The 24,963-nt window shown below is 39.9% G+C and overlaps 1 protein-coding gene across 6 annotated transcripts in view; it reads left to right on the top strand.

Annotated features, from left to right (window-relative positions):
* The window catches only part of plxnb3 (plexin B3), a 90,872-nt gene that overhangs the window by 32,717 nt on the left and 33,192 nt on the right, over positions 1-24,963 (top strand). Inside the window, exons 1-4 of one of the 6 annotated variants that reach the window (XM_039665664.2) lie at positions 2,712-2,876; positions 4,347-4,417; positions 15,491-16,610; positions 21,013-21,192. In XM_039665664.2, coding sequence (XP_039521598.2) covers positions 15,507-16,610; positions 21,013-21,192 — 1,284 coding nt within the window. In that variant the 5' untranslated portion in view covers positions 2,712-2,876; positions 4,347-4,417; positions 15,491-15,506. Of the gene's footprint in view, positions 1-2,711; positions 2,877-4,346; positions 4,418-14,697; positions 14,839-15,490; positions 16,611-21,012; positions 21,193-24,963 lie in introns of those variants that run through there. The other 5 variants (XM_039665670.2, XM_039665647.2, XM_089119840.1 and 2 more) reach the window with 5 other exon arrangements.

Below are 24,963 nucleotides of genomic sequence, written 5' to 3'. Positions count from 1 at the left end.
AAAAAACAATATAAATACTGTTCGTTTTCTCACACAAACCGCTCGTTTCGTGTCTTAAGCCATCAATGTGTACTTACATTTACGAGTCATTAAATCATGTTTAATTTGGACTTCTCTGTGTATGCTCTTTGAGGTGGTGACCATAGACCTGCATTATATGACTGACAGACAACGGTTTGACCTAAAAATATATCAAAATTTTAACTACTACAGAAACAAAGACACCTGAATCTTGGATGCCCTTGAGGTAAGCTAAAACATATCAAAAATTAATTTCAAAGTGAACTAGCACTTTACTAAAATTAAAGTGAAAACAGAAAACGTAAAAATAAAAACTATATAGTTTAGTGTAATATTATAATGATCTCAATACTAATAAAATAAAGGCCCATTCACACCAAGAACGATAACTATAAAGATAACTACTATAGTAGTGTCCACACCAACGCACAATATCGTTCTGTTAATATAGGCGCACGTTGCAGTTTCGTCTTTATGCTTAAGCTCTTTAAAGCTGGATGGATTCTGATTAACTATAATTCATCAACTAGAAAAAAAAAGTTTTGAAAGTGATTCCAACGTTATTGTTTCTTTGTGAGTGTCAGCTGTGCTGTGATCTCTGCTATTCTTTTATACTTGAAACTATTTTTAGAACTATATCTTTATCTTTATAGTTATCATGGGTGTGATCGGGCCTTAACATGGTTTGGAATCTGGATGCGATCACATAAACTTGCTAAAAAAATAAAAAAATATATATTAATCAAGACTAATCTTAACTTCAAGTCAATTACATAAAAAGATGATTTGGGCTAATTAGATTACCAAAAAGTAAGACTGATTAGCTCTACTATAATTTCTAGTTGGTCAGATTAGTTCATAGTCATAACTTAGCAACTACAGTGTGTTTATGTATCTGGCCATAATAACATTTTTGAACATTTGAATCTGAAAAGTAAGACTGATTGCCCCTTGGCAAACTGCTAGTAGATCAAACTAGCCCAGTGGTTTACGCAGCTGGCTGCTGATTTGAGCTGATTTCTCCTCGACGAAAAAAGATACTGAAGCGGTTTGCAGAAAGGTGCAAGTGTACAGTATGTGGGCACTTATGATTTTCCCACTGGTGTATTTAAAATGCATCTCTTTTTAAATGCGTTTTTGTGTTGACACCGTGGGAAATGTCACAGCCGGGTGACATTTGACAAATGAAGCCCAGCGGATGGCGAAGAATCTATTAAAGGCGGTGCGTTTGAGATCTGCATTCGTTTTCAATTGGTATTGTGTGAACCCGACACTATCCGTGTCAAAACCCGGTGCAACAGAAACACACGGGTGTCAAACCCCATCTGCTCTCTCCAGCTGCGGCACGGAGAGGCGTGCCCCCCCCCCCCCCCCCCCATCCCATCACCCCAAATGCAGCACGCTTCACTTCATGCCCCAATGTGAGCATTAAATATTGAGGAGAGGTACTACAGGCTTAAGTGATGATTTTGGGTGGATTAAACTTTGGTTGGATTTCATTTTGATCCCCTCTGCTACATTCTGCTTAACTAAATTAAAGTAAAAAAAAATATAAGCTATACTTTAGTAATTACAGTAGCATTGTTTGAAGCTTATCTTAACCTTCAAATGGTCTTCGTTTCCTGTTTACACTTCTGGGCTTCGGGGTCTATACGACCCCAACAATTGATTGAGTAATTGTGCAAAAAATATAAATTTTTAATCATACAAATAATATATGATTTTTTTGTTTACTTCTCATCTATTCATTAATGCTGTGTTTTTGGAGATATAAAGTACTTTTGTATCCATATACCACACAATTCCTTAACTACACCATTAGCTTGCATATGAAATATTATTTTTTTATGATATATTGGATTTATGCTCTAGTACTCGGCCTTCATTTCTGTGTACATGAACCTTTTTTTTTTTTTTATGAAGTAAAAGTCGATTGGGGTCGTATAGATAGACCCATGACCCGATTGAGGGCTACAATAGCCTAGTAATGTTGTTATGAAATAAATCAATGTTCCATATGTTTTCACGTACAGACCCCTAATTGTTCATATATGGCTTCCTAAATAATATTTTTGATAATTCTAAATAATTTTTTTTGGGGGAAAAGAAAGGATGTTCATATACATACATTAAGTGTTTTACTAAATATGCTAAATATGTTGTTAAACAATATTTTTAAAAGAAGTTGAGACGTTCTCACTTTTAATAAATGTAGATTTGTATTCATTTAGATACTTTGCATACTTTGTTTAAATGCAACAAAAACTCACAATACAAAATAAATATATTCTGGCAAAGTTTCATTTTTATTAATGGTGCTGTTGATGATTTAATTCGAGCCGTTTTGCTAACTTCCTTCAAATGACATGTCACCGTCTACCAACCCTGTGTTAGCAAATTAGATTGATTGACACTTGACAGGCACAGAGTTGCTTCTGTGATTGATTGACTAAATATCATTCACTTAAAATGATTTCTGTTATATCTGTCAGGTAATAAGGACATGTTATTCCTCCAAAAAAGAGCCTTAAATATAAAAGGAAAAAAGGAAAGACCGCTAATATGAAAAGAAAATATTTAGTTCACCTGAAGTACCTCTCCGTGAGGACAGGCCCCGCCCACTCCCCAAGCGCTTCATTGAAAACTGTTTCATGACGCGTGTGTAAAGCCCCGCCCTCTCTCCCTCAGAGCCGCTTTGCGCTGCTCGCTCGAGTCTGAGATCCTCCACAACAATGTGGCACACGCATAATGGGATTTACCGGGTTCACTTTCAAACGCTTTTGTTGTTGTTTTAAATATTAACGAGAGTTTCGCTTTGCCTTCCAAGGGGATGAAACGCAGTGCCGTTGAATGAAGTGAGTAAAATAGTTCGCTGGAAAACTTTTCACCGTAAATGCGGGTTTTTGGATTGTGAGCTCTGCATTATCTGTAAATGCTTTAAAAGAACACGTCACCTTTTGCTCTTTAAAGATTCAAATAAGTGCATTTGAGTTAAAAATAACGCGAAATGTTTAGGGTTATGGAGGCTAATGTTACATTGAATAAGTTCTGATGATCTTGGGTTCATTAAATTATTAAGTAGGCTAGTGATTGGGAATAATGTATTGTTTGCTTTTCCTGTAGCCTACCTATCTCATAACTTACCACCAGAGCACTGAATATAATGCATCTTTGTTCAGTTTATTGTCCAGCATGTTCTGTTTATTTTATAACCTTTCAGGAGCTCCAGTGCACTTTGGGACAGACCTCTGAGAGTATTCATTGATTTTTGCTCTTGCATTCTATTTCAAGCTCTACAAGCTTCACTTTCATAGTGGGAAAAACAACGTAGATAAAGATGAAAAGCAAAAAGGTTTTCATCTTTATTTAAATGTCCGCCTTTTTTTTTTTTTAGAAATCATCTAAATTGCTTTTGTTCTGTAATGCGTTTCCTTTTTCTTTAATGCTTTGCGTAAAACTTTACTGGGATTGATTTCGTCTGTCATCGGAGACAAATAACATCACACAAATGCCAATGCGTCGGCAGCCTATTCTCAAGACTCCAATTAGTCCACGGTGACTAGTCAAATGCCACGATAACCTGTTGTGGAGTGGATCGGATGTATTCAGGCTTAATTGGAGGATAACTAGATGTTTAATCACACATTTACTCAGTGGTCTCTGTATCAGCAGCGTGCGGTTATTGTACTATTCCTCGGGGAGGTGTGGCGTACCACTTTAGGAGTGGCGATTTGGATTGTGCCGTACCAAGTTTCATGAAACCCGAACATCCCTTTTCACCCGCTCTTTCTTTTTTCACGCGCTCCCCCTGTTGTTATGACTCCATTGTCTCCTTTCTAAATGCCTCCTCCCTTTTAGTCCCCGAGGAGTGGTGGGTTTTCACCTTGTGTTCAGCATATGGGGGGCGTAATTAGCTGCTCGTGTTGACATTCTTTTATTGTATCGTGCACACCCGGTACCCACAAACAAGTTTTTCCTCCCTTTAGTCTTTAATTTGAAATTGAACTCCTGCGTATTTGCATTTTCTTTTCCTCTTCAAAAACGGCCCTTATCTTGTAAAATGTTTGAATGAAGGTTCCCCAAAGCGTTTACAAGCCAGAGTCATTATTGCGCTCCCCAAACTGGGCAGACAAAACATGTTGTTTTTTTGTGTGTGTGTGTGTGTTGTTGTCATTTTCCAGCCTCTAAAACAGCTATTAAATAGGGTGTGTAATGTACGAAGTAGCCCGTGAATTTAGTGGCAGCTCCCTTCCTGTCAGTTTCACTGGATTGAGTGTGTTTATCTGCCCCATCAAATAATTAATGTTGCATTTTTATGCACGCAGATGCTTGTCAAGGTGGTGGTGATGAAAGCAGTGTGGGCCGCTCGCGAAGTGTGTGAAAACGAGAGCCGAAGGTGAAACCTAATAATCATCATCATACGGTTGATGGCTCCAGAACTGTTTTTAAAATTCACAGAGAGTAGACACTTCTCGCACTCATCACGCTTATGAATATAGATGTGCACCTTTCTAACCCGCCAGAACTGTTGAATTCAATCAGCGGAAAATTGAAACGGCCCTTTTAAAAAGGTTTGCAGTGATTACCTGTAGGTTGCTTTCCAAAGAGCTACTCTGTGTCATTTTCCTGGAGTTTCACAGACTTTGCTTGTGATAAAAGCTTGCTTGAGCGTCATTATATCTCCCATTGTGGCCATTATGGCTCATTACCATCAAAATAAGATGTCATCATATTTGTTTGTTCAGAGAGGTGATAATTACAGGGAGCCGGAGATGATCCGCTTGTTCCGCCGCAGCCGCGTTTTCTCCACCGGAAATTCCTACAGGACCTAAACGCACCCTGCTAACCTCTTGCTCTTCTTGCTGAAACGCCCTGATGATATCAGATATCATGAAATATGCGCGAAATATTCATGAGCTCAGTTGGAGAGTATAAAGAAGCAATGTAGAGAGGAGACTTTGCTGGAAACAGGACAGATTGCAACAGAGATACGATGATAGTTGAGTTGACGCGGCAGGAGGGGAGAAAAGATTGAGTAAATATGAAACCGAGAGTCTCTTCGATAAAATATTAGGAGTCTGAGTACTGTCAGAGATGAAATATGCACGAGGTTACATTACTAATCGCCGTATTTTATCACTCTGCCGCTTTCTGTTCTTCAAACAGTGAGATGCTTTCTCTGTTGTTTTTTGCCTATCTCTCTTTTTTTTTCAATTTTCCCCACCTTCTCTTTCTCTCTTTCCATATTTCCCAAAGTATCACCCCCTCCTGCTTGGGTGTAGTATGGAAATGAGAACTTGCCCACCCTCCCTCTCCGCACAGAGGTGGTGATTAACCACTGCACACCCCAGGCACACTCTCTCTCTCTCTCTCTCTCTCTCACACATGCACACACACACTTGGTGTGCTGACACTTTCATGCCTGGCATCAAAGAGACTTGTAAATCCTAGTCACTCTCACTCTCAGTACGCATTGAAAAACCCAACTCTGTAATAATCAGTGGCGTCTTTGAAATCTTCATGAGACATGATGCGTGTTGTGAGACGCTTTGTCTCGCACCAAATTTCCAGGTTTATTTCCACCCTGACACCTGCGTTATGATGGCACAGTCTCACCTGCTGCGACGACCCCATCGACCTGCGCCCGTTCTGCTTTGTGTGATGTGATCTTACCTTATGACAACTTATGAAAAAGTGACTGTAGTTAAAGGGATAGTTCACTTTGAAATTAATTTTTGATGTGTTTTAGCTTAGCTCAAACCGTTCTTGTCTGTCAGTCATATAATGGAGGTCTATGGTCACCACCTCAAAGAGCGTGCACAGAGAAGTCCAGATTAAACATGATTTAATGACTCGTAAAGTAAGTACACATTGATGGCCTAAGACACGAAACGAGCGGTTTGTGTGAGAAAACGAACAATATTATATCGTTTTTACCTCATGTAACCACAGCCACGTCCAACTGATCTGTATCCGTTGTGTCCAATGTCCAACTGAATCACGTCCAACGTTCCACTGGAAGTGATCTCTCATTGTTTACATAGAGATTTCGGAAGTATTACCTTTTACTTTGAAGATCTAAACATATTTAGATTTACAGGAAATCGCAATGGAAGATGATTTCGATGTATCTAAATATGTTTAGTGAACGTATTGTTAAGTGATTAATAAATACTGAACTGATTGTTGTTAGTTAATGTTAATTAACGCATTATCTGACACTTATCCACAAGTTTCCTACGCCCCATGAGGCCTTGCGTCAAAAGTGGGCGCGTCTTCCGGTTCGAAGTAAACAAAGCGCGACTTGACACTTCACACTCGTTAATTCAACAGTTGACACTCATTCAAGTTATAGCGATCCAAACTAGCTAACGATGTGGGAACACAACCTCAACAAAATTCAAAAGGGTGAAATAACAGTACCTTTACCCTCCGCAGTCGTTGGTTGGGAGTATTATAATAACATTATTAATAATGAATACTCATCAAGGCATGGTGACAGACAGTTGTGCGAGCTGACAAACAATTAAAATAAAATATACACACTTAGTCATTGTGCTTAGTCACATTTGGTATTCTGTCAACACAGGCTTTGATCCTGAGTTTAGGTGTAACATCAGTAGCGAACAGCCAAACACATGCTGATAGAGTTTATAGAATATTAAGAATTTAAACAAATGTACACAGGAAGATTCGTCGTCTTTTGGGAGGTGATGGAAACTACAGTCGTTGGCAGGATCAGAGACGGGCTCTTGCAGGATCACTCTGATTTCGTTTTCGGCTTATTTTCAAAACAATCACGTTTAAGCCACTGAATTAGTTTAGTCCAGTTATACATACAACCGCGAACAGCACATGTTGTCCCTGAGCTCCGTAACGACATCTCTCATAAAGATTTGCGTCTTTAAATAGTAAAATAATTCTCCTAAAAACAGCTAGCCTCTTCGCTAACTAACACACAAAATCCCATTGGAATGCTACTTCCGCCGCCTCACCGGAAGTTTCACCCACTTTATTTTTTACAGGAGCGCCCCTCGGAAACTTGTGGATAATATTATGTTGCTAAATGTTTAATATGGATCTGCCATGTAATAGCCGGTGATGCTGATATGACAATAAACTCAAATACTACCGTACTACTACTAGTAGTACTACAATATTAACGAACATTAACTAATGAGACCAAATCATGTTCCACAAAAGAAAGTAAGGCATACAGGTTTGGAACGACATAAATGAGTAAATGTTGACAACATTTTGGGGTGAACTATCCCTTTAATTTACTGTCCGCTGGTTCTTGAAATTCATCAGTTTATGAATTTAGACGCTGTGCTAAAATTTAGACGCTCTCGCACCAAATTTCCAGGTTTATTTCCACTCTGACACCTGCGTTAGCATGGCACAGTCTCACCTGCTGCAACGACCCCATCGATCTCCACCCGTTCTGCTTTGTGTTACGACACGTGATCTTTATGACAACTTATGAAAAAGTGACTGTAGTTAAGCAAAAATTGCTTGCTTTAATCAAGAAATATTAAAGGGGATGGATGAAAATTTAATCATTCTTGTGACTTTAATCTGTGGAGCACACACACAAAAAAGATATTTTTAAAGTTTCTTTTATGGTCCATGCAATAAAAGCCAACATGCTCAAGTGTTGCCCACTACTACTAATACTACATTAACTAATGAGACCAAATCGTGTTCCACAAAAGAAAGTAAGGCATACAGGTTTGTAACGACATAAATGAGTAAATGTTGACAGCATTTTGGGGTGAACTGTCCCTTTAATTTAATTTACTGTCTGCTGGTTCTTGTATCGCTTTATGAATTTAGACGCTGTGCTTTCAAATGATCTGAGCTGTTTCAATGAGACACAATGATGCATTTTGTGAGACACCTTATTGTGTCACATCAGATTTCTTGGTTTCTTCCAGTTTCCACTGAAATCTCGATGCCCCCACATGCTGTGACCGCTCAGCCGACCTACGCCCTTTGCTTTGTGTGGCATGAACACACGCGAATATGATCCATACATCTTTTCTTAAGAGGTTCACACCTTGAGAAAGTGATCCAATTAAGCAAAAATGTCACGACTTTTGCTAGAAGGGCGTGATTAGTATTTATGAATTTCCATGCATCTGCTTGTAAGCAGAATTTTGCATTAAAGCTTGAAGGATGTAACCCAGTACTCAGATTTTGGGGGTGATTTTGAAGGGATTTAATTTTGAAGGCATTTCTGAATGCTTTGGAGATGCATTCTTAATGTCTATTAAACCTAAAAATAGGAGCCAGACTATATTGTTCTGTCAGTTCAGACAGTGTGCTTTAAATTAGGAGAGACGTTTTTGTCTGGTGTCAAGCCCGCTGAAGCGATTCCTTCCTCTGATAGTGCAAGCACACAGCATGGGTGGGGTTCGCTTGTCTGTCTGTTGGCTCACCCCCATGGAGGAGTCTTGGACTCTGAAGCTTTTTGAATGTGCCCGCTTGATGCTTTGTGTGATTTACATCAGTTTTTTGTGTTTTCGTGTGTGGAAAGAGTCTGTCTGGAAGCATTGCGTGTATGTGTAAGCTTTGTGTCTGATGTTGTGTTTTGCGTATTATGCACTCCGCAAAGAAATTAGACACACACATGCACGCTATAATTACAGTCGTTTCTGTTTCTGGGGGTAATGAGTGTTGAGTGAGCTTAGCAACCTGCGAGTATGTGTTTTGTTTTAATATGCTGCTGTGTAGGAGAGGAAGTTTAAACAGATTGGGAACACACACACAGAAGAGGATGGGCGGCACAGGCGCTTCCAGTCAGGGTCAAAGGTCAGCCTGCAATCGAATTGGTTGCACCTTTCGGGAATGATAAACTCTGCTTCGCTTCTATTTAAAACATGTTTACATGTTGCAAAAGCTGTTATTAGCGATATGCGTGAAACATAATAGCTATTGGTTTGGTTTTACAATGCAATGGTGCAAAACCAACCTCCATTTATTTTCACCCTTTGTCAAGTCCCAGTTCTTTTGTGTGTGCTTGTGTAAGGAAGAGCTCGCCTCCAATATATATCCCAAGCTCTTTTTCCATTCCTCCTCACAAAGGCAGTAGCTATTCCTCTTTCCTACTGAATAGGGAGTGTGTTCTCGCTCTCTCCCATGATGCCCCGAAACAGTTATTACCATTTAAGTAAAAAAAAGGAGATGAATGCTGATGCTGCAAAAGCTCAACCTAATTCAAGCTGTGAAATTGCCTGTTTTGACAGTATAACAGACCTCCTGCATTCTCAGTTTTAGCACACTTTTGTTCCTCGTCATTCTCACCCTGCCTGCCTCTGTTAGGTGGATGGGAATGGTTGCACACTGGGTGGGATTCAATCGCTCAGTCTCTGTTTCGCTTCTGTTTGCCACTCTCAGTTAAATTTTTGGTGGTGGCACACCCTGTCTATTTAGACGCTCTAGGGCTGTGAATCCCTCAATGATTTATTCATTTGAGACTGATACATGTAGCATTTTCATATCAGGATGATATCCTTTTTTTCATCTTTATAATTTGAATCGAGGTTACTTGAATAGTTTAGTTTTTGAGCATAGAGTTTATCAGGCTGTTTTCAGTACTGTAACTTTAAGACCGCTAAATATAAATGACCTTGGTTATGATTTACACGAGTTCCTGTCGCTCAAACAATAGAGCATGGTGTTAGCTATGGGATGGATTAGATTCCTAGGCAACACATCAACTAATTAGAATGTAGCCTATACCTAGAATGCTGTGTTACACACTAGACTATTTTCAAATCTTCAAACCGATTTTTTTTAACCGTTGGAGACCACAGACATCAGGACAGATTTTAAACTAGAACCATTCGGCCAGATTGTGAGACCACAAACCTACCGATTGTAGTAACGATTTCACAGTGACACAAGATCTCACAGAAACTTGCGTGATCAAACGTGGCTTCAGAAGAAAAACAAACATGGAGGACGATCACTTCCTTTTTTGCAGCGAAAAACAAAAAAGAAATCTTAGCTGAGAAAACGCTATAGTCTTCTTTCTCAATCCTCCACTTTCGTGACGTGTTTCAGCTATAAAAGCATACAACATCCGATTGGTGGAGCTTGTTGCTCTCATTGGATCTAAAGTCGTAAATATAGAACATGTTTGATATTTGCAATTTGGGATCAGGGAAGCTCCGACGTGATTGGGAGTAGGGTTGGGTATCGAGAATCAATATCGATTGGAATCGGGACTAACTTTTCGTTTTTCCCGAAATCATTCAAAAGTTAAAATTTCGATTCCTAGTTTCGATATTCACAGTCCGCCGAGCGGAAGAAGAAACCGCTGAACAACACCAACGAAGAAGCGTCTACCGGAAGTGTTGGCATAACCGAGCGAGTCGAACATGAGTAGCTTACGTCGGCGGTCCAAAGTGTGGCTTCACTTTTCTAAAAATAACGAAATCTCGGCAAAATGCAAAATTTGTGACAAAAGGAGTATTTGTGACAGAAGGAGTATTTCCTTCAGAAAGGATTATTTCCTTCAGAAAGACCGTTGGTTAGCAAGGTTAGCTAAACTTTTTTGACCCTGCCTCTTAAAAGAATCAGAATCGAGAATCGTTAGGAACCGGAATCGGAACAAGGAATCGGAATCAGAAATCGTTCAAATTCAAACGATACCCAACCCTAATTGGGAGCAGTAAAACGACCGTAATGACACCATAAAATTGAGGATTTTTTGGACAAAAAGTCAGTCGCGACAAGCCTCAAATCTGGCCACGCCCCCGATCATTGGGGGTGCAAATCATGCCCAAAATCTCTTTGACGAGCATAAGTTAATTAAAGGAGTAGTTCACTTTTGAAAAAACTTTTGCTGATAATTTACTCTCCCCCATGTCATCCACGATGTCCATGTCTTTCTTTCTTCAGTTGAAGCGAAATTAAGGTTTTTGATGAAAACATTCCAGGATTTTTCTCCATATAATGGACTTTATCTGGTAACCAAACAGCTCAAGGTCCAAAAGACGGTTTCAGTGCAAAATGCAAACTTTCAAAGGGCTTTAAACGATTACAGACAATCAATAAGGGTCTTATCAAGTGAAACAAAGTTCTTTTTTGAAGTGAACTACTGCAAGAACGAGCTAAAACAAGAGTTTTAAACTTGGCTATGTGCAGTTTTAGAAGGAAAAAAGTGACTTCTTGGAAAAATTGGAAAAAGCTCTAACATATGTATGACTTTTTGTAACTTCTCTGGTTTGCCTAACATCAAAATGTGTCGAAGCCTATACTGAACTTATTTTTTTTAATAAAAGATCAAAGAAAATTTAAATTTTCATGGTTTGACCACTTAAAAAGTGCTCTAGAATATATTTTTGCTGACTGCAGAATATCAAAAGCATGACAACTTCTTATCAAAGGGTTTTTCCACTCTGAATGCAAGTCAGCATCATTTAGCTTTTCCAGATCCTGTTGTGCAAGACCTCAACGAAACAGGTCATGACTAAGGAGAAGAAAAATCAGCTGGCGGTCTGTAGGCTCTCTGAGCTCGTTTCTTTTGATCATGTTCATTAAACGTGGATAGCGTGAGTCCTTAAGCTACGTAGACAAGAGACACTGTGCAAAGCGATGTTCAGCTTTCAGCCTTCATAAACAAGGTGATGCATGAACGCGTGAACTCTCCAATCAAAAGCCTAACTGAAAAGAAGTGGCTAATCTCGCCAGCATGTCAAACTGTCCTTTTCTCACCCACCATCCCTTTGAAGGTGGAGACGAGGTAAAATGTTATGCATACTGATAGATTCCAGCTTCTCTGGAATTCCCCCCTCCTTCCCTCCTCTCCTTTGCTCTTTCTCTTCATCTCTCATATACTAGGCCCTCAAGACTTCTTGGCTGCTGTGATATGAATTAAAGATGAATCTTTCTTTTCACTCTGTAACTTTCTCGGATACTCGGTGTCCTCTGATACTTTTTCTCCTTCAAAAATGGAATCGTGTTTGGCGTACTTGCAGAAATTAGTCAAGCCTCTCTCTAGACTTGACTTGCAGGCAAGCCTAACTCTTACTATTGCTGATATTTGGGGTTAACTCCTAACCCTAAGTCTTACACCTCGGGACGCAACATCTCTCAATGCTTGCCTTACTGACATGATGGCTCAATTTGTGTGGCTTGTTGAGGGAAGGTGTGCTGTGGGCACTTTTTTGGTACAAGTAAAGCCAGCTACGACCACCTCAGATCAGACCTGACAACCAGTGTTTTTCACAAATAAAGAAATAGGAAGAAAGGAAGGAAGAAAACACTGTAACAAACAGGGCACTCTGTAATCTGGCTAGTTTGTATGCACTGGGAATGCACTTTATATTAAGGTAAATGAGCAGACAAGGTAAATTTACATACAACAGACATTAGCCTGGTTTACATTACAGATTTGCGCAAAACTTTTACTTTAATGTCGGTAAAACATTTTTTTTTTTTTGAAATGACGTCATTTCCATTAACTGATGTTATGAGACTAAAACGTAATTTTTTGTTTTTTCCTTTCGCAACAAGTCATTCCAAAAATTATGGCAATGGATGTTAGTTGGTTTAAGTATATCGCAGCCATTGCACTAGCCATGATTTTTAATCGAATGAGACGTAGGTGTGTTAAGGAAAGCCCCTTAAACTTGGGAGCGGGTTCATATTTCTGGGTATTTCTCCCTCCTATCTGCTTAAAGGTCTTGATAAATTTTGGCATTTCTTTGTTGTTAAGAATCCAGTATTCCCATTATACTTTTGTCTTTTAGGAGTTTAGTATCTCGTCTTCTGTCCAAGCATACCGCGCTATCTTTTTCAGTTTTCAAGAAATTTCTTGAATTGTCTGAGAAATTCGAGAATTTGTCCACCTCATGCAACGTTTTTGCGATACATGTCAATTTTGCAAAATTTACCATGTTTCCATAGGGCATATTTTTCATAGGGCATAGTGGGCAACTGAATGTATTGCAGCATAGTTTGAAATCAAGGTATATATATATAAAATATATATAAAATTATATAAATGCGAAAACTGAATGCTGACAGTAAAAGAAAAAGTATTATAGTGTTTGACTTTCTATTACTAATAATATAAAAAAACAAATGCCGTAATACTTTTTTGTATAACTTTTCCTTTACTTTCTTCGTATTAGACTTTTAAACGGAGATGTAAACTACTTAATAAGGAGAGTGGGAGCGCTGTGTGCTCAGGTAATGGTGTTGGTGATGTTAAAGAACATGTTAAAAACTTGGGTGTTTACATCGACAGCTCTCTGAAGCTAAATGCTCAGATAAACCAAGTGGTGAAGACAAGTTTCTTTCATTTAAGAAACTTGGCCAAGTTAAAATTGTGTTTGACGTATAAGAGCCTTGAAATTGCTATTCATGCGCTTATATCGTCAAGACTTGATTATTGCAACTCTTTATATAAGGGTATTAGTCAAGCTTCTTTTTTACAGCTGCAAAAGGTCCAAAATGCGGCAGCGAGATTATTACTGAATATTAAAAAACGAGAACACCACTCCATCTTTGATCTCTCTACATTGGCTCCCTGTGCAATATAGAATCGATTTTAAAATTCTTTTATTGGTGTATAAATCACTCCATGACCTTACACCGACTTATTTATCAGCTCTGTTAATAGAGTATCAGTCAGGAAGAACTTTGAGATCATCTAGTCAAAAGTTGCTGAAAATTCCACGGACTAACTTAAACCAGAAAGGGGATCGGGCTTTTGCAGTAGTAGCGCCAAGACTTTTGGAATAGCTTGCCATCATATGTTAGGGATGCTGACTCTGTACATGCTTATAAAGCACAACTTAAGACATATCTGTTTGCCATGGCTTATTCATCTTAAATGTTTTTATTTTTATTTTTTATTCTATTACTATTGTAGTATGTTTCTATCTCTATTTTACAGTGAGAATGTAAAGCACATTGGTCAACTTGTGTTGTTTTAATAGTGCTATACAAATAAAGATGACATTGACATTCTCATCGCCGTCAAAATAAACATCCTGATTCCTGCGCATCAACCAAATAAAAAAAATTATCGGATAATGCCGATATTTAAAAATGTCCAAATATCGGCTGATTTATCGCCATGGCGATATGCTGGTTGACCACTACACACAACACCCTAGCAACCACAAAAAGCTAAAAAAAACTTTGAACACATTAGCAGTTGCATAGCAACTCCCTGGCAACCAGCCAGAACATCCTAACAATCACATAGTATCTATATAATATTGTGCTTAATACCACTCGGAACACGTTGGCAACCTCACAAAACATTCCGAACACCTTAGCAACAGTATAGCTACACCATGGCAACCACATGCAATAATCTAGCATCATGGTATTGAGTTCTGCAGTGGAGGCACCACACTGTTTTATTGCATCAGATGATTCTTCATTTTCTCTGATTTGTTCAAAGGTTGATAACTGAATGGAACCACTGATGCTCGTGTCTTTCGAGTGCTTGATTAAAGCGGTGTCTGTTTTCTCGGTTTCATGATTTCATCAGTAAAACCAGAAAGGCAACAGCTACAGGCATCATGCATAATTTAGCACCTAACTTCTTCACATCTCTATTTTACTCTTTTTATCAGCGCTCTCATATTCTCTCACACACACACACACACACACACACACTCTCTCCCTCTCTCAAATCTTGATAATTCCAAGGAACACTCTAGTCATTCTCATGTTATCTTACGACAGTCAGCATCGGCCAGTAAACAGTGAGTCAGACACCCAGAGACCAAACACAAACACCAGCACAGGATTTTAATGACAACAGGAGCCCACGTCTGGCGAGCTTTGGTATGTTTTATCAGCCGCTGTTCTTGCGTTTGCCACTCGTACGCTGGCATTCTGACTTTTCTGATGTGAACTCCAGCATTATTGCATGTTTCGTGGTCTTAGATGCGCGTCTTTTGTTGCCCTGGACCAGTCTCACTCAAGCATCCTTCACTGCCCGTGTGAAGGTGGCAGGACTTTGATGAACAAAAGAATGTATTTGAAGCCTGTAGTCTTTGTGCTGCATGGTGATGTGCGGCAGTAGGTATTCTTTGTGGTGTTTTTCTGTTAACTTAACATTTGTCTTCTCTCTCTCTCTTTCCCCATCTCTTTCCCTTTTTTTCTCTATCTTTATTTTTCCCTCCTGATCCCCTTCTGAATCACCTCCTCTCTCTGGTTTACGCTTACACTATCTTGCTTTGCCTTCTGACTGTCTTCCTTCCTTCCTTTTCATGTGTTGCTCAACTTTCCATGCCCCTCTCCCTCTTCCTTACCCTTCCCACAAATCTCTTCATGCACTCTGCCTTCACTTTTCTGACTTTGCATTTCTGACTAACTTTTATCCCTGTTGTTTACGCTCCTGCCCATTCCATCCATTCTAAATTCTCTTTCTTCACGCATGCTGCTTTTTACCTTCCACCCTCTCTCAATCTTCTTGATCTCTATCTCTTTTCAGCAGGTGAGGGGGTGCCATGCCAGCTGCTGCTCCCCTGTTGCTGCTCCTCGCCATCTTGTGGTGGCCTCTGGTAATGCCTCTGGTCCCCAGTCATCTTCAAAGCCCCCCTACATTCATCTCCCTCAATGGCTCCCGCCTCAATCACCTCCTGCTGGACAGCCACTCGGGCCATGTCTACGTGGGTGCGGTAAATGTGCTCTATCACCTTTCCGCAGAGTTGCAGCTGCTCTCTTGGGGCAAAACGGGGCCTAAACTAGACAGCCCAGACTGCCTACCACCCATTGACCCCACTGATTGCACCCAGGCGGAAACCACAGACAACACTAACAAGCTTCTGTTACTGGAAGAGGTCAAAGGAGGGTATCCACTCAGCCTGATTGTGTGTGGGACGGTCCTGCAGGGCATCTGCGAGAAGCGAAACTTGGAGAACGTCTCTCAGGTGCTGTATAAGACTGACAACCCTGTGGACACGCAGTATGTGGCGGCAAATGACCCTCGAGTGTCCACTGTTGGGGTGGTGGTGGAGCAGAAAGGTGTTCTGCTTATGCTCGTTGGACGGGGCTACACCAGCAAAGGACCTGGTGGGATCCCACCAATCACGATGCGGCGCTTGGCCCCAGTTGCCCGTCATTCTGCGCCAGCGTTCTCTCACGAAGAACTTGGAAAGCTGGTCGTAGGTAGCTACTCCGAATACAACAACCACTTTGTGAAAGCACTCCACCACAACAACTACGTCTACTTTGTGTTCTCTCGGCGCGACGTGTGGGGCAAACGGGAGTATCGGACGTACGTTTCGAGACTCTGTGCGGGCGACCCCAACTTTTACTCTTACGTGGAGGTGCCGCTTTCCTGCGGCGGAGGATACAACCTGGCACAGGCGGCCGTGCTTGGGACACACCGTGAGCAACCCGCGCTGTTTGTGGCCATGGCTAAGGGACAAGCGTCGACTCCCACGCCCACAGACAAGTCGGCTCTTTGCGTGTACATGGTGGAGAATCTGGATAAAGCCCTGCACAGCGCCCAGCTACTTTGTTACACACAGGAAGGCAAAGACGGCAATAACAAGGAGAAGGTGTACATTGAGTACGAAGTGTCCTCCAAGTGTCTGAGGCTTCCACCGGTAAGTTTTTGACCTGGGTTTTTACAGTCTTTCCTCAAATAGGATTACAATCCCCCTGAAATTCATCATGTTGTTCTCAAAGGGTCTTTGATGGCTCTGCCAACTGATCCAAAAAAAATTGAAATTTTGCTCTTTGCCAGTTTTTGTTTTTTTTCAGGCTCTAGTTCCCTACACCCCTTCCACCATTTAAAGCTACACGGTGTAACTCTTTTAGTTTATTCTTAGCTAAAAACACTTAGTTCTTTCAAAAATATATGTGCTCATTAATGTATATTTACTTCGTTCAAGTAATAAAGTATTCTCGTGAGTGTATAATACGCCATTGAAAATACATACGTGTAAGGGGTTCTAATGTCGGTCGCCATGTTGCCCCTCCATCTTGAAAGTACATTAGTCAAAGAGGGACATACCCGTTAATTCAAGCTTCGCCTTTCGCGTTTACGTTTGAGCAACACTCATGGACGAGGTCGAACTGGAAGCCATGTTAATCTTGGACTACATTGGCCACCGTAGGAGCTAAAACGAAATCGGAATTGAGAGGAACAGAAACTAATATTCGCTGGATGGTCATAGATAGGGTTGGGTATCGAGAATCGAGTATCGATTGGAACCGGGACTAACTTTTCGTTTTTCCCGGAATCGTGCAAAAGTAAAAATTTCGATTCCTAGTTTCGATATTCACAGTCCGCCGAGCGGAAGAAGAAACCACTGAACAACACCAACGAAGAAGCGTCTACCGGAAGTGTTGGCATAACCGCGCGAGTCGAACATGAGTAGCTTACGTCGGCAGTCCAAAGTGTGGCTTCACTTTTCTAAAAATAACGAAATCTCGGCAAAATGCTAAATTTGTGACAACAGGAGTATTTGTGAGAGGAGTATTTCCTTCAGAAAGGTTTATTTCCTTCAGAAAGACCGTTGGTTAGCAAGGCTAGCTAAACTTTTTTGACCCTGCCTCTTAAAAGAATCGGAATCGAGAATCGTTAGGAACCGGAATCGAAACAAGGAATCGGAATCAGAATCGTTCAAATTCAAACGATACCCAACCCTAGTCATATACCTTTTCACCGCTAGATGGGGGTAAAAATCACACAGTGTAGCTTTAAAATCAGTTCCACTTTAGACCCCTTCAAATAACAGCTTAATTTAAACATTAGCCAATAAGATAGTGGTGTAGGCTGGTGTTTAGGCTTATTTTGCCTATCTCTGACAGTTGTACCCGCCTAGCCCAGCATGGCTTCAAAATACTTTCTACTAGCAGACGAAGGGAGTGGTCCCATGAATGTAGCGGCTTTTAATGAGGGGTAAATCCGCAGCTAAAGAGCGATAAGTAGGAATATAGGGAAAGCCACAAGATATCGGCCCATTAGCCGGGTCGTGTAAGACAGCATGGCGTGTGGTTTCTTGGCGACAGATCAGGGTCAGCTGGGGCTTTTTTGCGACGGGTGTAAGTCTGGGCGAGTGGCAGCTGCCTCAGTGCTGACACAGATTAGCGTCCAGCTGCCTGCGCCAATGCTAATCCGCACGGCATAACAAATGCAGCGGTATCTCCCAAACTTCTGCATGTCACTAGGCTGATTCTAATGATCCGCTCGGAGATTTTTCCATCTTTGGTTTGTGCAACCGTAATGGAATGGCCATTTAGCGTAACAAAACAAGTTAGTGAACTGTAATTTTGGGTATACAGTGGTTTGTGTAGTTTATGGGTGACAAATGAGAGCGAAATCTAAATGGGTTTTGTTAGGAGGAGGAAAGTAGGTATGGGGACTAATGGAGAATGGCTAATGTTCAATTCATGTGTCTCTTGCTGTGTGGAAGGGGGTAGTGTGTATTAGTATGAGCTTGGGAATGAAAAGGACGGAGTAGTGTGTATGTGTGTAGCCTCTGGGAGGTGGTTAAATCCAGCTTAACGCTGCAGCTGGTTTGAGTTTCGCTGACCCACATCCTCTCTGAGCTCACTGGCCCAGTGACCAACACCCACAGAAGCCCACTGAACCGATGACCTTAAAGAAATAATAATGTCACCACATTTGGGGTGTACAGTTCACTAGAATGTCTAATATATCAGACTTCTGTCTGCGTGCTAGTCAGCTAAAACCTGCATTTGCTGATATTAGGCAATCTTCAAATCAGTTTTGGAGGAAGTCACCATGTGCATTATAATTCAAACGCTTATGTTCAAACCTGTGTGACTTTATGAAATTATAAAGATAGTACAGCAATGCATGGAAACTACAGACTGGAATGAAATTGCATGGAAGATAGTTCTCCTTTTGCCAAGGTTATTAAAAAAGTAAAAGTTCATTATGTTCATGTTGCAATTTTAACAGTTATTGCCTCAATAATTCATAGGCAGATTTGCAGAATGGCTTCTATTATCTTGTTTCAAAGCAGTGGGTGCGTTTGGTGTTCCTGTATTTGACTTCAATTGCGTGCCACCGTTCCACTGTCCCGTGTGACCACTCCCCTTGGTCTGTTCGCTGAGGTATTGTGTCCGTCCGTCCTCTGACAGCTGCAATTCTAGAATAGCATTAGGTCAGGACACACAGGCCCATGGCTGGCTGCAGTTAGTGCATCTAAAAATCACTCCCAGCCATGGATAGTTGATGGGTTATGTTTGACAGACATCATTATAAAAGCAGCTGAGCTTTTTAAGTATTGATTTTTATGCACATGGCAAGGACAGGATGTTTCTGGCACTATCCAAATGTTAAAAGTTGACTTTGGAAACTTTGTACTTGCTCAGATTTAGAGCTCAGACTTAATATTCTACTTGCATTTTGGATTTTAATTGTCTATAATGTCGCCGCTTAGGGTTCTTGTCTTAATATTGTTTGCATGTGGGCACACAGCTGTCTGTCTGTGTGATTAGCCCAAACCTCATTATTTCCAAAACATTTAACATTCATTAATTCCTAAACTGTTTGTAAATTGGACTGAATTCAAAGTACAGCCATGTTGCGTATATTAGAAACTTGGATGCCATTTCATGTAAACTACCAGTCAAATGTTTGGAAATACCTACTAATTATTATTATTATTATTTTGTTTCCGCATCTTAGGATAATAATAGCAAATCATAAATACAAAAGTTGATGTTTTTTTTTCATAGTTTTAAAGCATCTTGCTGTCTATATTCCAGTTCTGCACAGTCTGGACCCTTTTTTTTCGACCAAATTGATATGCTGCATCCTTGGATGGTTTTTAATTATTGAAGAAGTAATATGCTGGGCAGATTTTCCCTTCACTATACAGGCAAACCCATCTATTAAATTAAAAATAGTCTACAAAACTATTTAATTAGGTTGACCATATTTTGATTACCAAAAACCAGGACACTCGGTCCGGCAAACAGAGACTCAAATGATACTCGAAGTTTACTCCAAGATGCCTTATTAATTTCAATACATTTAAAGTAGGTTAAACCTCCTCTGTATGGATTGACAATTGCTATATTACAAGGCACAAATTCAGATAGGCTTCTCAGAGGTTACTCGACATGTTTTATCATGATAGGTTTCAGAAATAATGATAGAAGTAATGTCTCTTCTGTATTAGAAAAATAAATATATAAATAATAAATGACTAAAAGAAACACCTCCAAATTGAATAAAAATAGCTCTCACAAACGTACAAAAATATATTTATATCGTTAGTTTATGTCGGCTGTTTTTCTTCCTCATCCTCCTTGTTTGCCCATCTATATTTTGCTGTAGAGCTGATCTTTCCCAGCAGTTTTTTGAAAACCAGGACATTTTCATCACTTTATAAAAAACAGCCAGGACAGGGCATGAAAACAGGACTGTTTATCACCCTAATTTAATAAATTCAAGCATACGCATTAAAATCAAAATGGTTTTGAAGATCCAAGTGTCAATTGTCCACATTTTGTCACTAGTAGTCAATATTTTCTTTCCTACGGTCACTGTCAATAAAGGTAGGCTGAAATTAATTCCTCTGCCTACTGTCACAGAGAGTCCTCTGTGCACTAAATAAAGTTGTCAGCAGTGGCGTATAATCAGTTTATGGGTGTGAATCGAGAATGGGTCCTTATTCAGAAGTAATGCGTGTATAAATATGCCGGAACTGAATGGTCTTCATGACATTTGGCTCCCTTTACAGCCTGCATTCTTCCACTAGCGGAGACAGAGCACCGTGCTAAAACCGTACTGACAGTGTTTTCATGCACCATTGCTCAACCACTATTGAATCAAAAGTGCCAAAAAAAAATCGTGTTTTTGCCAAATTGTGAGGTTGCAGCCTGAATTGAATGTGATGAGAGCCAGCGAGAGAGAGAAACACTGTTGAATTCCCAAATATTACAATTCCTAATAACTTTGAACTGCGAATGATGAACATATTTCGGTGATGGATGTAGGTAATGTAATGTTTCTGGGTCATGCAGGACTCTCTGAACGAGTACCCATGCGGAGGCGAACACACGCCCAGTCCCATCGCCAGTGCCATTGCACTCGAGGCCACGCCCGCTTTCACCTGGACTCCTCCCATCACTGCCGTCACCTCCGCAACTGAGGTCGGCCACACCATAGTACTGCTAGGAGACAAAAGCGGGAAGCTGCATAAGGTATGACTCACTGCTATTTATTACTGGCCATATAACATGCTATTTTTCATCATGTATCACGCTTTAGTGGAACTAAACCTGCAATTTTGTGTTAGCAGCACAAATCACAAATCACCGAATCATAATTGGAAAAATCAGCATGAACAACTGCATTTTAAAGAGTGTTTACCATCATTAAAGAAAAGACTTCTTCATTGAAAAGCAAACACATGGAGTAATCATAATCTGTCATTAAGCACTAACTTGCCAGTAATGAGCAAACCTGCCTACAGCATGGTAATATTATGTTATTAGAATCGGTTGGTTCAGAGAGAGTTCAGCGAGTGTGGATTACATTATTTATCAGGATAAAGTTTGGGAGGGTATGAGCATGTCCTTGCCGCAAAAATGGGATGAGAAACAGTTTTTGGGAATGCATTGTTATGTGGACACTTTTGTATCCTTTCAATGAGGCCTACAGTTGAAGGCCACTAGAGTTGAGACAGTGTATTTAAAGATTACCTTTTAAACCAGAAAAACATAAGACGTTGCGTTTGGTGTTTAGCTGTTATTTAAAGGAGTTGTTCACTTTTTAAAAAAACTTTTGCTGATAATTTTTCTCAACCCCATGTCATCCAAGATGTCCATGTCTTTCTTTCTTCAGTCGAAAAGAAATTAAGGGTTTTGATGAAAACATTCCAGGATTTTCTCCATATAATGGACTTCTTTGGGGACCAAACGGTTCAAACAGGTCCAAATGAGAGTTTCAGTGCAGTCTCAAAGGGGTTTAAACGACATCAGACGATGAATAAGGGTCTTATCTAGCGAAACGATCAGTCATTTAAAAAATAAATTAAAAAGTTTGTTTTATAAGCACAAATGCTGCTGTTCGCTTTGCTTGCTGTTTAAACTGGTTCATCAAAATGAACAAATCTTTTTTTCGAGTCATGACTCGAAGGGTCCTAGATAAGACCCTTATTCATCGTCTGGTGTCGTTTAAAGCCCTTTGAAGCTGCACTGAAACTCTCATTTGGACCTTTAACTGTTTGGTTCCCAATGAAGTCCATTATATGGAGAAAAATCCTGGAATTTCTCCTTAATTTCTTTTCGACTGAAGAAAAAAAGACATGGACATCTTGGATGACATGGGGGTGAGTAAATTATCAGCAGAAGTTTTTTTCTAAAAGTGAACTACTCCTTTAACCGGACAAGAGAGTGCATGCATGTCTTAAGCTCCTGCTCTCTTAAAGGCTGAACAGTGTAGAATTAATTCATGAGTCATGGAAGGTGAAAAGAAATACATGATGAGCAACTCTTATTCTTTGCACGCTAGGATTTGGTTCAAATTACCCAAAACTCACACGTTCTTCTGTGGAACACAACAAAACTTTGAAGAATCTTCACGCAGAGGTTTTATCTACGACAGACCTTTCAAGCCCCACAAAAGAGGTCTGCACAACGTATGCTCTATATTTCAACAAGATTAAAAGGAGCTACATTTAATACTGATAATCTTCCCTTTTGGCGAAGCTCTGAAATGGCATTGAAGTTGCATTGAGCTTAAATAACTATAGTCTTCAGATTCAAATAATGATCATTTTTTTCCTTTAAGATCCTTCAGGTAGAAGATCCTCGTGCAACATATTCATTCAGTCTTGGGGAACTTAGTTTTCACCTTTTTTGTTTGTTTTTAGGCACAGAAATGTTTTGATGTGCCAATTTTGCCCACTTTTAATCAAGAATGTGGGGTATTTACAGCTTGTGGTTGGCCCAGTCTAGCCTGAAGCTGGTGTGATTGTGTGTGCATACAGAAGGGAGTGTGTGTGTGTGTGTGTGCCTCATCAGCATGAGAGGACATGTTCTGAATGCTTATTGTAAGCGCCTTGGGGAGAAGCGATCTCAGGGGAGCCGGTCACATGCGGCGCGCTCTGGGTCGGCTGATAGGGGTGGTGGCAGCGGCACTTGGAGTTTTTCATCCCTCAATCCCCTCCGGTGCTGTATGAAATATTAACGGCGAAACTCTGAAACAGCAGCTTGTTTACCGCCCAAATATCTCCTCAGGCAAAACTTCTCACAGACAGCCCACGGTATCACTTCTCCTGCCTGCGAGATGCTGAAAAACACACCGGCCTGCTGAGACTGCAATTCGCCTGAGCTTTGTGGCCAATGAGTGCGTCTTCTTTATATGCATGTGTATGCTTTAGTTCATACTTTTGATTAAAATTAATTGTTAGAATTCAACTTTAGCACATAATTCGCCATGCAGCACTTGTCCTAAAGTCGGCATGAAATGAAAACAGCAATAGTCGTTTCTTCTGTACATATAACAGTGTGCAGTACAGTTTCTTCTGTGACATATAACAGTGAAACTGCTTCTCAAACAAGAAAAATGAAGGGCAGAACTTGATTTTGTCTGTCGGGAATTGATAGGATCAATGTGATAGGATGAATTAAAAATAAGGATTGTCCAGTTTGATTTTGTGGCTGGTTGTAGAAAGTTGTGTTATTACTTTAAAGGTCCCGTATTAGAGATTGATATGTAAAATAAGTCTCTGATGTCCCCAGAATGTATATTTTAAGTTTCGGCTCAAAATAGCCGACAGATCATTTTTTACAGCATGTTTAAATTGATATTTTTTGGGCGTAAAAAAACACGCTAATTTAGTGTGTGCCCTTTAAATGCAAATGAGCTGCTGCTGCCGGCACAGGGGGCGGAGCTTCATGTCTCTCGGGACAATTTCATCTCACAGAATGAGGATAATATCAGAAACTCTCAGTAACGGTGTTCATTTCCAGTTGGACAATAATGCCTACAGAGTCGGAGTGATGTATAGAGATGGAATAGGTATAGTTTAGTAGTTTAATTGCGTTTTTTATAACGTATTTGTCATCTGCTTGTGTGTATCCATTATTTATCAATAGCCTACAAGTCTGCTGTTTCGGACCAGGTCCGAATGATGATCAAACATATACTGATGAGTTTAATAACGTTTATTGTCAGTGTTGTGCAAGTTACTTCCAAACTGTAATACATTAGGTATTACTTGTTACTGTTATTTAAAAGTAATTCATTACCTAACAATATTACTGTCCCAGAATTGTAATGCGTTACATTACACATGTATTACTTTTGAGTTACTTTCACCAAAATAACTAAGTAAAACTTAACTTTTGGGCTGTAACGATATGCAATATGAAACCGAAATCGCGATTCGCCACACGACTCAGATCAACGAACCTACAGAATCGCGACACACCTCTTCCAACTCCAGCGTTATTCTCCTTACAGTCCAGATCCAATGCTGCTTTATCTTTAAATTAGGCTATTAGTATTATTTGAAGTTAACATTATAAAATACGTAGACCTACACCACAAAACTAGTTGAGGATAAATTATTTAAAATTGGGGAAGTCCAGCATTATGGACATGACATTTGCAGTCAAAACTTGAAATAAAAATTCTTAGAAAATACATGTATTGAAACGTATGTAGGCTACTTCCTTAAAGGACTCCAGACATTAGACAAATATCAGTCTATGTTTTATTTTTATTATTAGGAAAAAGACACACATTCATGCGTAACAAAAAAATAGGAGGTAAAATATATTTTTTGTAATTCTGTTAATTACACTGCACAAATCGGATGAGGAAGGGTTGGCTCTCCAGTCTCCATAGAACTTAAAATATTCATTTTATTTCTGTTTTCGTGTTCGTTTATGAGAAAAAAACAATGTTACAGACGTGACCGCTCTGAACTGGCACTAAAAGACTGCTTTAAAACTTTCACATAG

Source organism: Pimephales promelas, chromosome 14, assembly GCF_988280905.1.
Source record: "Pimephales promelas chromosome 14, fPimPro1.hap1.1, whole genome shotgun sequence".
Classification (NCBI taxonomy): domain Eukaryota; kingdom Metazoa; phylum Chordata; class Actinopteri; order Cypriniformes; family Leuciscidae; genus Pimephales; species Pimephales promelas.
This window is presented reverse-complemented; position numbering and strand designations above follow the sequence as displayed.